Genomic DNA, 16188 nt, shown 5'->3' with positions numbered 1-16188 from the left:
TTTGAGGAGAAGGGGACATTCTGGAATGAGCTAGATGAAGTGATGCAGAATATCCCCAGTGATTTAGAGAGTGGTAATTGGTGCAGACTTCAATGGGCATGTTGGTGCAGGCAATGGAGGGGATGTAGAAGTGATGGGCAGATTTGCTATACGGGATAGGAATGCAGAGGGACAGATGGTGGTGGATTTTGCAAAAAGGATGGAAATGGCTGTAGTGAACACTTTTCCAGAAAAGACAGGAACATAGGGTAACTTATAAGGGCAGAGGTAGGAGCACGCAGGTAGACTACATCTTGTGTAGACGAGGTAACCTGAAAGAGATCAGTGACTGCAAAGGAGTTGTAGGTGAGAGTGTAGCCCAACAGCATAGGATGGTGGTTTGTAGGATGACTGGTGACAAAAGATCAAGAGAACAAAGGCAGAACAGAGGACAATGTGATGGAAGCTGAAAAGGGAGGAGTGGTGTATGGTTTTCAGGGAGGAGTTGAGAAAGGGTCTGGGCGGTCAGGGAGACCTTTCAGATGAGTGGACAACTACAGCTTGTGGTGGTGGAATGAGGAAGTGTAGGAGTGTATATACAGAGAAAGCGGATAGCAAAGAAATTGGACACTGAGAGGACTGAGGAGAACAGGGAGATACAACTTAAGGTAAATATAGAGGTAGCAAATGCTAAACAAAGGGCGTACAATGACTTGTATGCTTGGTTGGACAGTAAGGAGGGCAGTAACAGAGAGATATAGAGGGGACGGATGTTCAGCAGGTCCGGGTGATTAAGGATAGAGAGGGAAATGTATTAACAGATGCTGGAAGAGTGACGGGAAGATGGAAAGAGTACTTTGAAGAGCTGATGAATGTGGAAAATGAAAGAGAGGCAAGAGTAGAAGAGGTGACGATTGTAGACCACAAAGTAGCACAAATTAGTAAAAGTGAAGTGAGGAAGGCATTGAAGAGGATGAAGAGTGGAAAGGCAAGAAAACTAGACTGATAGCAGAAGTCAGTATTTGTGAACAACAGTATGGCTTCATGCCTAGAAAGAGTACTACAGATGCAGTATTTGCTTTGAGAATTTTAATAGAATAATACAGAGAAGACAAGAGGGAACTGCACAGTGTTTTTGTAGACCTAGAAAAAGCATATGACAGGGTGCCAAGAGAGGAGCTCTGGTATTGTATGGGGACATCTGGAGTGGCAGAGAAGTATGTTAGACTGGTGCAGGACATGTATCCAAGCTGTGAGACAGTAGTGCGGTGTGCTGTCAGGGTAACAGAGAGGTTCAAGGTGGAGGTGGGATTCCATCAGGGATCAGCTCTGAGGCCCTTCTTGTTCGCAGTGGTGATGGACAGGCTGACAGATAAGGTTAGACAGGAATAACCATGATGTTTGGACCATGATGTTTGTAGATTACGTCGTGACCTGGAGTGAGAGCAGACAACAGGTAGAGGAAAATCTGGAAAGGTGGAGGTATGCTCTGGAAAGGAGAGGAATGAAAGTTAGTCACAGCAAGACAGAATATATGAGAGGAACTAAGGTGAAACGGTGAGGCTACAGGGAGTGGAGATCGAGAAGTTGGAGGATTTCAGGTACTTGGGGTCAACAGTCCAGAGCAACTGAGAGTGTGGAAAAGAGGTGAAGAGACTAGATCAAGCTTGTTGGAATGGGTGGGAAAAGTGTCAGGAGTACTATGTGACAGAAGAGTATCGGCCAGAATAAAAGCAAAGGTGTACAAGACAGCGGTGAAACCAGCGATGCATCAATGGACTAGGAACAGTTCGAATAATGAGAAGACAGGAGGCAAAGCTCGAGGTCGCAGAGATGAAGATGTTGAGGTTCTCTTTGGGAGTGACCAGGATGGATAGGATCAGGAATGTGTCTATCAGAGCACATTGCACATGTTTTGGAGAGAAAGTCGAGAGGCCAGACTGAGATGGTTTGGTCATGTACAGAGGAGGGATAGAGAATATATTTGTAGACGGATGCTGGAATTGGAGCTGCCAGGCAAGAGGTCTGGAGGAAGACCAAAGAGAAGATTTATGGACGTAGTGAGAGAGGAAGTGATGTTAGTTAGTGTGAGAGCGGAGGATACAGAGAATAGGGTTAGATGGAGAAAGTTGATTTGCTGTGGCGACCCCTGATGAGGAAAGGCGAAAAAAGAAGAGGAAGAAAAAACTCGTGATTTTCTGTATCAAAAAAGATACAACCTGGTGTTTGGTGAGGTCAACATATATTGACCTCACCCGATAGCTCTACTCAAATACTGCATCTGAGCACTGGAGACTAGACTGAGAGCAGAAGTGACCAGTGGAAACTAGACTGAGAGTAAAAGTCAGCATTTGAACAGCAGTATAGCTTCATGCCTAAAAAGAGTATTGCAGATTCAGTATTTGCTTTCAGAATGCTAATAAAGAAGTGAAGAGAAGGCCAGAGGGAGCTGCATTGTGTTTTTGTAGACCTAGAAAAAGCATATGAAAGGGAGCCAAGAGAGGAGCTCTGGTATTGTATGAGGAAATATGGAGTGGCAGTGGTGCTGCAGGGGTAACATAGAAGTCCAAAGTGGAAGTGGGACTCCATCAGGGATCAGCCTTGAGCCCCTTCTTGTTTGCAGTAGTGATGGACAGGCTGACAGATGAGGTTAGACAGGAATCGCCATGGACCATGATGTTTATCAGATAACATTGTGATCTGACGTGAGAGCAGGGAACAGGTTGAGGAAAATCTAGAGAGGGTAGGGTATGCGCTGGAAAAGAGAATGAAGGTTAGACGCAGCAAGACCCTAACCCTAACCTAGATGGAAAAGATTAGATGGAAAAGGTTTATTTGCTGTGGTGACCCATGAAGGGAAAAGCCCAAAGGAGAGGGAGAAGAAGTTGCTGCAATTCTGCACATCCCCCTCCTTCTCTTTCCATCTTCCCATCACTCTTCTAGCATCTGTCAATACATTTCCTTCTCTATCCTAATCTCCTGGACTTGTTGTACATCCTTTCCATTTTTATCTCTCTGTTTCCCCAACCTGTATAGATCAATTTCTCCCTCCTTGTTGTCCAACCAGGCATACAAGTCATCATACGCCCTTTGTTTTGACTTTGCTACCTCTATCTTTACCTTACCATGTATTTCCCTGTACTCCTGTCAGTTCTTGTCAGTACTCTCAGTGTCCCACTTCTTTTTTTTTGCTAACCGCTTTCTCTGTATATACTCCTGCACTTCCTCATTCCACCACCAAGTCTCCTTATCTACTTTCCTTCCAGATGACACACCAAGTACTCTTCTACCTGTCTCCCTGATAACACTAGCTGTAGTTGTCCAATCATCTGGAATCTCACCCTGACCACCCAGACTCTTTCTCAACTCCTCCCTGTAAACCATACACCACTCCTCCTTTTTCAGCTTCCACCACTTTGTCCTCTGCTCTGCCTTTGTTCTCTTGATCTTCCTGTCGGGCTACGCTGCTGTCGGGCTACGCTCTCACCTACAACTATTTTGCAGTCACTGATCTCTTTCGGGTTACGTCATCAACACAAGATGTAGTGTACCTGCGTGCTCCTACCTCTGCTCTTATAAGTTGCCTTATGTTCCCGTTTTTCCTGGAAAAAAGTGTTCGCTACAGCCATTTCCATCCTTTTTGTAGAAATCCACCACTAACATGCCCATTGAAGTCTGCACCAATTACAGATGTCTGATCACTGGGGATATTCTGCATTGCTTCATCTAACTCATTCCAGAATTTCTCCTTCTCCTCTAACTCACATCCCACCTGTGGGGCATTACCACTAACAACTTTGAGCTTCACACCTTTTACATTACATTACAGTCATTTAGCAGACGCTTTTATCCAAAGCGACTTACAAAAATTGCAATTCAATAACCGAAGATCCAAAGTACCAGTAGTCGTTATTCAGAAGTCACCACGCTACCAAATAGCCATATCAAAACCATGTAAATACATACATTCATTTCTTCGTTTTGTTTTTTTTTGGGGGGGGGGCTAAGGGATTAGTGGGGTAGTGCTTGGAGAGATACGTTTTCAGCTCACGGCGGAAGATGAGCAGCGACCCTGCTGTTCTGACCTTTACTGGGAGTTCATTCCACCACTGAGGAGCCAAGACAGAGAAGAGCCGATTGGCAGCCAGGGGCTCTGAGTGATGGGGTGGACAGTCGCAGAGAGGTGGCAGATTGGAGGGGACGGGTAGGGACATGTGGCTTGACCATATCCTAAAGATATGATCGCCCAGTAGGCAAGCACCAGGGTCTTGAACTTAATGCGGGCGGCTACCAGGAGCCAGTGAAGGGACATGAGAAGGGGGACCTTCAATTTCCAGTTTCAGACAAACAAATCTATCTGACATTCTTTTCACCTCCAGAACATTCCTAAAATACTCCTCCTTCAAGGCAACTCCTATTCCATTTCTCTTCCTGTCAGTAACATGATAGTACAACTTGTAACCTGCTCCTAAGCTTCTAGCCTTACAACATTTCCACCTGGGCTTCTGGACACACAGTATATCCTTCTTCCGTCTCTGGATCATGTCAACTACCTTTTCCTGTCATAGCCCTATTCAAAGTCCCTACTCTCAGTCCCAGACTCCTGTTTTTCCTCTACTCTCTCTGCTTCCAAACACACCTTCCTCCCCTCCTTCTGTGACCTGCAGTAGCCCAGTTTCCATTGGTACTCTGTAGGTCATTGGTACCAATGGTGGGCATTGTATGAAATAAGTATGAAATTATTAGGTTTGCAAGTTTAGTTTTGGCAAAAGTTTTATGCTGGATGCCCTTCCTGACGCAGCCCTCTGCGTTTATCCAAGCTTGGGACCGGCTCAGGAAGACTCTGGCCTGTAACCCCCTGAGGCTGGCTCAGGGAGACATTGGACTGTGCTGCCCTGAGGCTGCATTGATTACATGATCAATAATGATCAATAATCAAACTTGCAACTTATTTGATTGGTTTTAACCAGCTGGAGAGGGTGTCAGACTCTGACACATAAACAGTAGCGGTTAACATTAGCCCTAGCCATAATATTGTCACAGTGGAACAAATTTTTCACATCTTTTTTGGGGATGAAAGAATTTTTTTTCACTTAGTCCTCAAGAGAGCAGATGTCAGGTTATTTTTTGACCCAAAAAGCTGTATCTCAAAAAAAAAAGACATGACGAGTTGACAAATTAGAGAACCAGTGTGTGGGATTTTGTGCCATCTAGAGGCGAGGTAGCAACTATCTTAGGGATCCCTCAGGCTGAATCACAAACAGCAATTTTTGCCTTTTTAACTAATAAATTAAAAGTTAATCTGGTGGTTAACAGAATATTATATTGATCAGATCAACAGAATATCTTAAATTAGTTTAGTTTAAATAATGCCCCCTCCCCTTTGTTAAACAAACACAAAGCTTTCTTCCTCATTAATTTGACAAGTTTTATATTTGTCATCAGATAGGGATATAAAAATGTTTAATTTAAAATCTTAATGAAATGAAAAGCATGTTAACAGAAAACAGAAAATAATATCAGTGTTGAAGGCTCATTTAAGTTAATTCCAATTGTGAGTTGTCTCTTATAAATATTAAATACTTTTCAAAATAGTTAGAGCAACGGAGAGATATATACCATCAACTTAAAGATTTGGTGTTGGAATTCTTTTTATTTCCGTAACATTTAAGCTTTTTATTTTGACAGAAAAATATTGGAGCAAAAAAAAAAAAAAACAATGAAAAAATAAACAGTTAAAAAAAAAAAAATCAAAGCTGTCCATTCTGGGTTTCTGCAACAAAGCAGTTTGAACATTTAAATTAAGGTTTCACAAAAAAAAGGAAAAAAGTTGAGGGAAAAAAATACAAATTTCATCTTTTTCCCCACTTCAAAATGACAGACAGCTTTTTTTTGTTTTGATATATATGTAAAAAAACTACCCTTTTCACACATTTAAATACCAGAAATGTGACCTTTAAATATATAAATTAAAGCGTTTTTCTTCTTTATTTATTGTCCAATGTCCAGGCAATTTTCAGGTATCTTTGATATGATTTTGCTTCCTTAATATTTATTTCAATAAAGTTATGACCCTTGAATTTTGCAATTTTATCGTTTTTCATTTGTATTACTCAATTCTTTGTCTTTTCTTGAATCCTTTTTCAGGTATTTTTTTAATTTGATTTTCAGACATCTTGCTAGCCTAATGTTCAGATTAATTGAGATTATTTTGTTTAATTGACATAAATCAAAGTGATTTCAAAAAACCATTTGTTCAGCCTTAGCATGCATTTCTAAAAACAGCCAGTAGGTGGTACTGTAGAGACTCCAGACATCGTTATAAAGTGCTAGTTCTAAGGTTAAAAAGCAAAATGATTATCAGCCTCAGCTGCTTCTATGAAGCTGAAACAGTAAAGAGTATTTAATGTCTCTCGTACATTCTACGCACTGGACCCTTAATTTGCTTTTTCTTTTCTTTCTTTTTTTTTGTTTTTTTTTACAGCGATGTCCAATAAGTAGCCTTCAACAGGAATGGTTAACGATCGACGGGTCATGTTGACCTCGTTGTCGCCCTGTGAAGGTTAACGATTTATGGGAAGGTCCCTGTGGATTTGTGGGGAGAGTGAGGGTTCTGTCAGTCCTGTAGTGTGTCCTCATTCGAGGTGCAGTGTACGACTCTGCTGCTGCTGCTGCTGCTGCTGCTTCTGCTTCTGCTTGTAGCTCGGCCAGCGGCATACGGGGCAGCAGTGTCGACCCGCTGCCAGCCACATCACGATGCACTGCTGGTGGAACGTGTGGCTGCAGGGCAGGCCCATCATCAGCTCGTCGCTTGCGAAGTTCTCCAGGCACACCACACACTCGGAGCAGCGCAACATGTCGTCGGGCCATGCCGACCAGTCGCAAGGCTGATGGCGGCCCTCCGGCGGTGCCCCGTCGCCATCCCCGAAGCTGCAGGCAGAAAGCTGCTGGGCGTCCTGGCTGCATCTCCCCTGCCGTGGCGTGCCGGGCTCTCTGCTCTCTATGTCTGAGCGTGAGCTATGGGACTCTTCCTCCAGCCCACGTGGCTCTGTCCCTCTGAACCGCCAGGTGGGCAGTGCTTTGATGTAGTCCATGCTCACCAGGGGGCGGAGCCAGAGGTCAGGGAAGGCCAGACGCTCAAAAAAGAAACTTGGATCATCCTCCCAGTCGGAATTATCGGATGGCACATGCTGCAGGGATGCAATCGGGTGCAGCAGGTAAGAGGTGTACCAGTCCCACAGACTGGCCAGCCACTCCAGGTTGGTGGAGCTATCTTCCTGGCTTCTGTTGCTGCAGCGTCGCTTTTTCTCAAAGTAGTCCACCAGCAGGCCATGGGCCAGGTAGGTGGACAGGAAAAGGGCGGGGTGTGATGAGTAGAAGGTCCAGTCTGCCCTCACCAAGCTGGCCAGAGTGGTTGTGTCGGCATAGCGGAGCAGCTTCAGACTGTAGCCGTACAGACTGTCTAGATATGGCAGCTGGAGGAGAGCCTATGGGGACAGGAGGGAGGATTGTTAATCAGTTAACTATTTCTTGCACTAGCAGTAGTGTGGAAAATGGCAAGTGTAGGTGTGAATATATCTCACCAGAACAGGGAGCCACGATACTAGCAGGATGGAATTGTACGTTCCAAGCGTTCGAATAAGCACGACGAACCGCTTCACTGTTGCTCCCTATTCAGGGTAAAAAAAAACAATGCTAAGAGGGAAAGCAGCTCTCCTGTACACAGGACGTCAAGGATGCCAAAAAAAAGAAAAACACGGGATATTATTCAGAGATTAACCGCAAAAGGTTCATTAAGTTAGCAGTTGGACACGAGGTTTCTCCTATGTCGCCAGAAAATCCATGCTGCATGTTTATCTTTCCAAATCTTTTGTGTGGTTTTGAACACTGGACCAGCATTGACTTGTCAATATTACTATCCCTCTTGTGTTCAAGTTTTCAAATACGTATACCCACCATACAACTCTGTAAAGTTAGTACATTCATTATCACTGAAAAAAGCTTTATGGTAAACAAGTCATCTTAAAATATTTGTAAAACGGGAGTAAAAATCTTATGATGCTGCATGTGATACTGTACGTGATACTGCACGTGATACTGCACGTGATACTGCATGTAAAACTGCGTTAAAAAGACATAAAAAAGGGCGAGAGAACTATTAAGAGTGACAAGGAGAGTGACCTGTGTGATGAAGAGATCCATCCATGCAAGCAAGTTGATTAGGACCAAACTGAGGACGAAGAGGTCGTTGACCTCTGGCTGAACCGAGCGCAGGAAGGTGTCCATGGCAGCCAGGGACAGGAACTCCCCCTGGCTACACGAGACAAGAGTTGATCCAAAATAAAATAAGTAATTAAATAAATAATTCCCACGGACAGAAGGTGGAAATACATTTTTTTTTGCCATCCTATTACCTGTTGCCATAGCGATAGATCCCTTCGGGCATCTTGAGGATGTAGGCAGGGCACTGTGTCACACCGATCTCCGCCAGGCTACTGTGGTTGTCCCAGTTGCGAATGTCCACGAAGACAAACTCGATCCTCCCGGTGAACTTAACTGACAGCGAGGAGAAGAAGGCTGGCGGCTGTGACAGGCGCGCAAAAAGGAACATCTTCAAAGGATGGGAGGGATCTAGGCGCCACTCAGCCCGAAGTTGCTCGGACTGGTACAGGGTTTTGACGCGATGGGCGACATGGGACGTCATCCAGCGGAAGATGTGCTCAGTCTGGATGTGGCGGCCGTTGTATTCCTTCAGCATGACTTTGCCCTTTGACGCGGATGTCTGCGGCACAGACATGATGAGGGTGGAGCGTTGCCAGCCACGCTTGATGCACGACCTGCCAGGAGGTAGAATAAGCACAAACGTCACCGACAAGCTGAAGCATGAGGGGTCTTATCCTGAGGACCCTCTGGTGCCTCAGATGACCTGTCTGAGCTAGGCTGTGACTGGCGGATGCCGGCTCGGGTTCACTGACACATACCAATAACAGACATGACAGCTCACCTGACATGGCATTGATTTTGAATCAAAATACTAATGGTGTCATTATCCTACTTTTACTTATATTGCTTTCAAATCTGATTTTCACTTACTTTAAAGAAAGGTTACAATGCATGCGGAAACTGTCCTAACATCAATCACCACATTATCTCTTTTTTTTGTATTCCTTATTTTTTTGTTTGCATACAGTATGTATTTTAAAGTGTAGATGGTGTGTAGATGTAAAGTGTGTTTATACAGTTTCTTGACTTGAGGTAGGGGAGTGTGCAAAAAGGATAAACAGTGTCATTGGACTGTTGTATTAAACTGTGTACATGACAATAAAGCATCTTGAATCTTCAGTGAAGCTTAAATGTTTCAATAAAAAGAAAATATTAACGCGTGATTTGTGAATCATGGAAAATACAGTTTAAAAAGCATCTCACTAAGTTGCCTCTAAATAACACCAGACATATAATAGCTCAAATAATCTGAAAAGCATATCAAAATTAACACAAAAAACATCCAAATATAAGAAAGAAATTATCTAAATATCTGCCAGAAATGCCCAATATATTTAATAAAAACTAGTGAGAAATTACTCACGAATCAAAAAAAAAAAACATTTATCACCTGTCTTTCAGATTGGAAAAATTAGTAAGAAAAAGCCACATAAAGAGGAAATAGTCAATATACTATGAAGTCATGGTCTTTTTTGCAGATTAAGAATCAATCAATTCTGTAAACTGAGGACCGGTTATTAAGGGTAATTTAATATAGTCATAATTTAAGTATTCTGACATGGTTCTCTTAATCGAATATGATAGGAACAGATGTGTCTAAAACTACATTAAGAAGGATTAGCTTTGCAAAATAGGTCATAATTACTCCTCTGTTGTATCGAGGCAAACTATTATCACTTCGTGGTGTATTTATTTAGAAATATGTATTTAAATCGTGACCTTTTGTGACAAAAAAGTGCTACTGGTTACACAATTAGAGCTACAAGTCACATGATAACTGTTGAACTACTACAACATTTGTTGAAGCTCATTGTGCTAAACATAGTACAACTGGCAGCAAAACAAGTTCAACCTCAGACAGAAGTCAATGCAGTCTACCGATCTATCTCAGTGCAGCATCAAAGTTAATTTTTAGTTTTTAATCAAACTGAATCAACCTCACCCTTTTCTTAGCAGCCGACTCCTAATTACTGGGTATTCCAGTCTTATTATTGTATGAAAAAAGGAGACATTTAAAAGCTTGCAAAAGGTTTCGGTCAATTGGTTGAAGACCAAAAACAAAAAAAATCAATCTGGATGAACTTTTACAGTTTGATATTCGGAACACTGGTTGCCTGCATGTATAATTATTGAATCACATCCCCAGAAACGTGTAACTGGCACAGTCAAAGGGAGTTGTCTGCCCGCGCCACCATCCCCATGTGCTTTGTCAATCGCAAGGTCCAGACCTGGTCTAAGTGGAAAGTGTCATGAGACAACTGTGTTGCGATTTGGCTTCATGTAAACAAAGTCTTGTTTACCCTAACTTGTTTAGGCTTCTGTTCTTTTCTCAAGAGTGGAAATGAAAGATCACCAGAACCAGCTGGCCCGTTGGGATATTTAGTCAAAAGCTGCGGGTGCCGGGGTCTCCAGGGGGTGCAAAAAAAAAAAAAAAATCACCTTCAATAAAACTTTATTAAAGCTAGTTATTACAATTAACTTTTCTAATGAAAAAGCTCAAATTGACCCAAATTTAAAAAAATACAACAAATTTTACTCCAAGGATAATATCAAATAACACCCCCCTGCCCCTCAGCTGATTGGTAACATGCAAGTTCTTAGTGTGTGTGTGTGTGTGTGTGTGTGTGTGTATGTGTGAGGAGGGGGGCAAATATTGATTGCTGTGCCCCCTTGCTGTATTTCTAATTTATAACTATTATTATTTATTTCCTCATTTACAAAATGTTTATTTTGTGGTAAGGTTATTAATATTATATTTCAGATTTTTGGGTATTCATTTCTAATTTGGTAAGCATGTCAATTGTTATTATGTTAGCTTATAAAATAAAAGATTTGATTTCTTTTGTAAACATAGGTGAATCGCAGATGAAGTGGAACACCATTAAAAATCTCACCAAGGGTGCCACATTGTGTAGGGGTTGGCTCTGTGATGATCACACATCAAGGGAGACTGAATGTTCCTGGACAGCTTAATGACACACCTTGACACACACCTGACTGTCAAACTACCTCCCCCAACCTGAGTTTTTGGAAGCTTGTCTCTATCCGTCAAGTCTTGATGGCCTCCTACAAAACCCTAAGTTCTTGGAACATTGTGTTGTGGCTCCCTTCCATATGGGCTGAACTAACAGGAAGCAAAAATCTGTGTGTGTGACATTGTGATATGAAACATCCCGACAGCGAGGCCTACCTGTAGTCATTGGAGCAGTTAAAGGTCCCGGTTCTTATTCCAAACTGAGAGACTTTCTGGACCATCTTGCCCCAGTTGGACTGACTGAGCAGAGCCTCCCGGTCCTGAGCGATGACCTGTAGAGAACAACGCCAGTCTGTCACGGCACAGGAACCCTCCCCTCCCCCCACAACTTTAATAGCCACATGCGGACTTTCCGGCGACCGTGCAAGAGGTTTTACCTGAACCAGCCATATGCCATCTTTAGTGTCCTCCACAAGCTCATAGAAGTGCATCTCGCCACTGAAGTGTGTGGTGCTAGCATCCCCCGCCTCAGTCTTCTCCTTCTCCTTCTTGATGGCCGAGTACAACTCCCCCTGCGTCAGGTCTCCTGTGTGTGGAGAGCAGCAGCAACTTTCTTAGCCAAAGTTCCCCTTTGGATGCAGATAATTCAAGCATACACAAATTCACCCAAAGATATTCCTTTTCTTTGTGTCTGATAGAAAATGGCAGGTAATGGACTCACTGCTCCCTCCCAACTACTTGGAAGGTCTTGCTAATTTCCAAGACATGTTAAACTATTATGCTCGCTAACAAATAAGCTTTCCATTGTTCAATTGATTACATTATGGTCATTACACTCTTGATAATTTAGTCATTGCCTTTTTGCTGTCTCTTCAGAAATCAAGTGAACTTGCTGAATTGAAAAACTTGGAAAAATTCAACTGGGTTTTAAATGTTTGGTCTCTGAACTAAAACAAATTTTTTGGGTCCCCTTCTTTGCAAGTCTTTTCTACTCTTTTGCCTTTCTTCAATCTGATTTTCACACTGTTTCCAAATAACTTCTTACAAATTTTCTTCCAATAGCAGCAAATTAATATATTTTATTACTTAATTTAAGTAGTCTTATTGTCATTCATTGGGTATTTTCTTGGTAATTTTTCTAATACTTTGTAGTTAATGTAAAGGTAAATTTGAGGCAATTTGAGCTTTTTTTAGCGCCCAAATGGCAAGACACTTTCTTGCTTATCACCAGTCTGATTCTTAATTATGTTACAGTTCTTTCTGGAAAACTTGGGGTGTTTTCATTGCTTTCTAGCGAACAAAGAGGTAGATTTGAGTAATTTGACTTTTTTCAGCCCCCCAAATGGCCAGATACTTATTTGCCATCTTTCATGGAAATTTTTACAAATTATTAGATACATTCTTAGTTGTTTTGGCAACATTTCAGGTGTTTTCAATGACAATAACACATTAAATCTAAGGCACCTTACTTGACACTTGGACATCAGAGACATAAACATACACAAAATCCAGATTTAAAGAAACAATAAAGATAAAAACAGAGTAGTTAGTGTCAGATGGAACAGGCCACTTTAAACCAATGCACTTTGAGTTGAGAGTTGGAGAAAAATAAAATTAAATCAAATAAAAGGATGGATGGAGTGAAAGAGGACATGAAGTTAGTTGGTGTTAGAGATGATGCTGCAGAGCGGGTTCAAAGGAGGGAGATTGGCTGTAACTACTCCTGAAGGGAACTGTAAAATGAGAAAATAACCTGTCATCTCTCTTGATAGAGCTAAAATGAATTTGAATTAATTTTCAAATTAAACAGCCGATCCCATAGATCACGTCGTCACGACCAGGATCGAATCGCACCTGACTTCTCAACGAGCTTGCTGACGTCCTTCTTCTCCGGCAGCCTGGAGTATCCGAGCCCACGGCACTCCAGTATGGTCTTCAGCTTCGTGTAGCTGAGCGTGACCGGATCCACGAGCTGCGTTGCGAACACGCCGGTCTCGTACCAAACCACGGCTTCGAAGATTCGCGCTAGCGTGAAGAGCACGATGAAATACAGCAGCAGGAAAAACAACCTCAACCACATCTTCCGGCCGGACGAGAGTGCGGATGGCTAGCGTTTCCCCGTCAGCTGTGGGCTGGACGTACGGACATAAGCTTTCGGTTGTTTCGTTTTTGATTTGTTTTTTGTAACCCAACGACACTACCGTCACACTGTCATTTCTTGTTCGACTTCGGGGTTTGGGGGGAAACCGCAGGAATCTTGCCCGCTATGACAGCTAGCCGATTAGCTTAGCATGGCAGGTAACGTTAGGCCTCGGCTGACGTCGCGTCCCGAACCGACTGACACTGACCGCGGCGAGATCGCGCGTCAACTGCGCGCCCCCGTCGTCCTCATGATGTTCAAGGGGGGACCGACCCGGGTCGCGCTCATGGGTTCCCCGGTATTTTAAAACATCGGCGCACCCGCGAAAAACGGTCCGATATCGTTACGATCAGCTGGTGTACACTAAAAAGCGTGACGTTACTTCCGGCCCCAGCACGTACATAAACAAGCCGTAAAATACAGCTCGGCAGTGACGCCCACTCGGGTTCCACAAGTAAAGACCCACTGAATTCTCTTTTTGTGCATTTTCTTTTTAATGTTATGTTTTCATACACAAACCGACGTTTCTAACTGGTAAATTCCTTTTTCTGTTACAAAATCGCAAAATAACCACTATATTATTTCACAATCGCATCTCGTGCGAAATGCACGATTATGTAAATAAAGTACCTGCGTACTGGTAAATGTTTTTCTCATGATTGAGAAAAATATATCTCGTTTTAAACGCATATTTTATATTCAAACCTCAAAGATAAAAGAAAATAAATGGATAAAATATAACATTTGAAATAAAGAATGACGAAGAAAAAAGCCAAGATGAAAGGATTGATAAGGGTTGGGGTTGCAGTGGATTCATGTAAGCCACAGAAAGAGACAGAAGAAAAACACTTTTCTTCCAGTTTTTTCAAAATAGATAATTGGTTGAAGTGCTGCATACATATATTCTTAATTGCCTGTAGGTGTGAAAGGTTGAGCCTCTGTGACCTTTCTGGGTAAAAGCCCCAAACCCACTCCCTTCTAACCCTGTGTACAAGAAATGAATGACTGGAATTGGCCGCATATCTATTATCTCCCGCTTATCTTACATTTAGGGTTGTCGGAGATGCTTGACCCATCCTTGAGCTGTCATCTGGCGAGAGGCAAGGTACACCCTGGACTGGTCACAGCCACATTTAGAGACAAACAACAATTCACTCTTATTCATACATCAGGGTAATTTGTACAGTTTTTCAAAACTGACCCATGTTCACATTAATTACATCTTCAGTCAAAAATGGAAACAATTGAAAAATGTTCTATTTTATATTGTTTGAAAGTAGTTATTCATACTCTTTCTTATTGATATTCCAAACTGAATATTACTAAATGAGATGATTCAATCTTGTATCTAATTTGTGAGAGCAGAGGTAGGACACAGAGGTAGACTACATCTTGTATAAAGTTCTGCAAAAGATCAGTGACTGCAAAGTGGTGGTAAGTGAGACTGGAGCCAGACAGTATAGGATGGTGGTTTGTAAGATGACTCTGTTTACAAGGATGATCAAGAAGACAAAGTGGTGGAAGCTGAACCAATGGAAACTGGGCTACTGTAGACCAAAGAAGGAGAGGAGGACGGCATGTTCAGAAGCAGAGAGAGAAGAAGAAAGACAAGAGTCTGGGACTAAGAGTAGGGACTTTGAATATTGGGACTATGACAGGAAAAAGGTAGAGAGCTGGTTTACATGATGTAGAGAAGGAAGGTGGATATACTGTGCATCCAGGGAACCAGGTGGAAAGGTAGTAAGGCTAGAAGCTTAGGAGCAGGCTTTAAGTTGTACTATTATGGTGCTGACAAGAAGAGAAATGGAGTAGGAGTTATCTTGAAGGAGGAGTTTGTTAGGAACGTCCTAGAGGTTAAAAGAATGTCAGATAGACTTATGAGTCTGAACTGGAAATTGAAGGTGTGATGCTCAATGTTGTTAGTGTGTATGCCCTGCAGGTGGGATGTGAGTTTGAGGAGAAGGAGACATTCTGGAATTAGCTAAATTGAGTGATGCAGAATATCCCAAGTGATGAGAGAGGTAATTGGTGCAGACTTCAATGGGTATGATGGTGCAGGCAATGGAGGGGATGAAGAAGTGATGGGCAGATTCGCTATACGGGATAGGAACGCAGAGGGACAGATGGTGGTAGATTTTGCAAAAAGGGTGGAAATGGCTGTAGTGAACATTTTTTTCCAGAAAGGACAGAAACATAGGGCAACTTATAAGGGCAGAGGTAGGAGCACGCAGGTACACTACATCTTATGTTGATGAGGTAACCTGAAAGAGATCAGTGACTGCAAAGAGGTTGTAGGTGAGAGCGTAGCCCAACAGCACAGGATGGTGGTTTGTAGGATGACTGGTGACATGGAAGATCAAGAGGACAGAGGCAGAGCAGAGGACGAAGTGGTGGATGCTGAAAAAGGAGTGGTGTGTGGTTTTCAGGGAGGAGTTGAGAAAGGGTCTAAGTGGTCAGGCCGAGCTTCCAGATGATTGGACAACTACAGCCACTGTTATCAGGGAGACAGGTAGGAGAGTACTTTGTGTGTCATCTGGAAAGAGAGTAGATAAGGAGCCCTGGTGGGGGAATGAGGAAGTGCAGGAGTATATACAGAGAAAGCGGTTAGCAAAAAAGAAGTGGGACACTGAGAGGACTGAAGAGAACTGACAGGAGTACAAGGAAATACATGGTAAGGTAAAGATAGAGGTAGCAAAGGCAAAACAAAGGGCGTACGATGACTTGTATGCCCGGTTGGACAATAAGGGAGAATATGACCTATACAGGTTGGCGAAACAGAGAGATAAAAATGGAAAAGGATGCACAACAAAGCCCGGAGATTAAGGATAGAAAGGGAAATGCATTGACAGATGTTAGAAGAGTGATGGGAAGA

The 16188-nt window shown here is 42.7% G+C and overlaps 1 protein-coding gene across 2 annotated transcripts; it reads right to left on the bottom strand.

Moving 5' to 3' along the window:
• Positions 1-5612: 5612 nt before the first annotated feature.
• rnf103 (ring finger protein 103) lies at positions 5613-13690 on the bottom strand. 2 transcript variants are annotated; one of them, XM_086178747.1, is made up of 7 exons: positions 13031-13690; positions 11614-11762; positions 11393-11508; positions 8394-8816; positions 8161-8293; positions 7563-7649; positions 5613-7466 (listed from the first exon to the last, which is right to left on the bottom strand). In XM_086178747.1, exons 1-7 carry the CDS (start codon positions 13254-13256, stop codon positions 6615-6617), a joined length of 1986 nt encoding a protein of 661 aa, XP_086034873.1. In that variant the 5' UTR covers positions 13257-13690; the 3' UTR covers positions 5613-6614. The 2 variants fall into 2 exon arrangements, with proteins under 2 accessions (XP_086034873.1, XP_086034872.1); XM_086178746.1 differs by having other exon boundaries at positions 11393-11762; positions 13031-13391.
• Between the last annotated feature and the right edge of the window lie 2498 nt (positions 13691-16188).

Source organism: Fistularia commersonii, chromosome 31 (assembly GCF_037954325.1).
Source record: "Fistularia commersonii isolate RoL2024-O1a breed Wild chromosome 31, RoL_Fcom_v1.0, whole genome shotgun sequence".
Taxonomy (NCBI): domain Eukaryota; kingdom Metazoa; phylum Chordata; class Actinopteri; order Syngnathiformes; family Fistulariidae; genus Fistularia; species Fistularia commersonii.
This window is presented reverse-complemented; position numbering and strand designations above follow the sequence as displayed.

Bases quoted from the DNA above. Each gene is read 5' to 3' on its own strand.
- rnf103 (XM_086178746.1), bottom strand. From the start codon at position 13,256: ATGTGGTTGAGGTTGTTTTTCCTGCTGCTGTATTTCATCGTGCTCTTC. The intron at 11,763-13,030 runs GTGCGATTCGAT...CTCCACACACAG, and splicing joins CAAGCTCGTTGAGAAGTCAG to GAGACCTGACGCAGGGGGAG. The intron at 8,817-11,392 runs GTAGGCCTCGCT...ACCTCCTGGCAG, and splicing joins AACTGCTCCAATGACTACAG to GTCGTGCATCAAGCGTGGCT.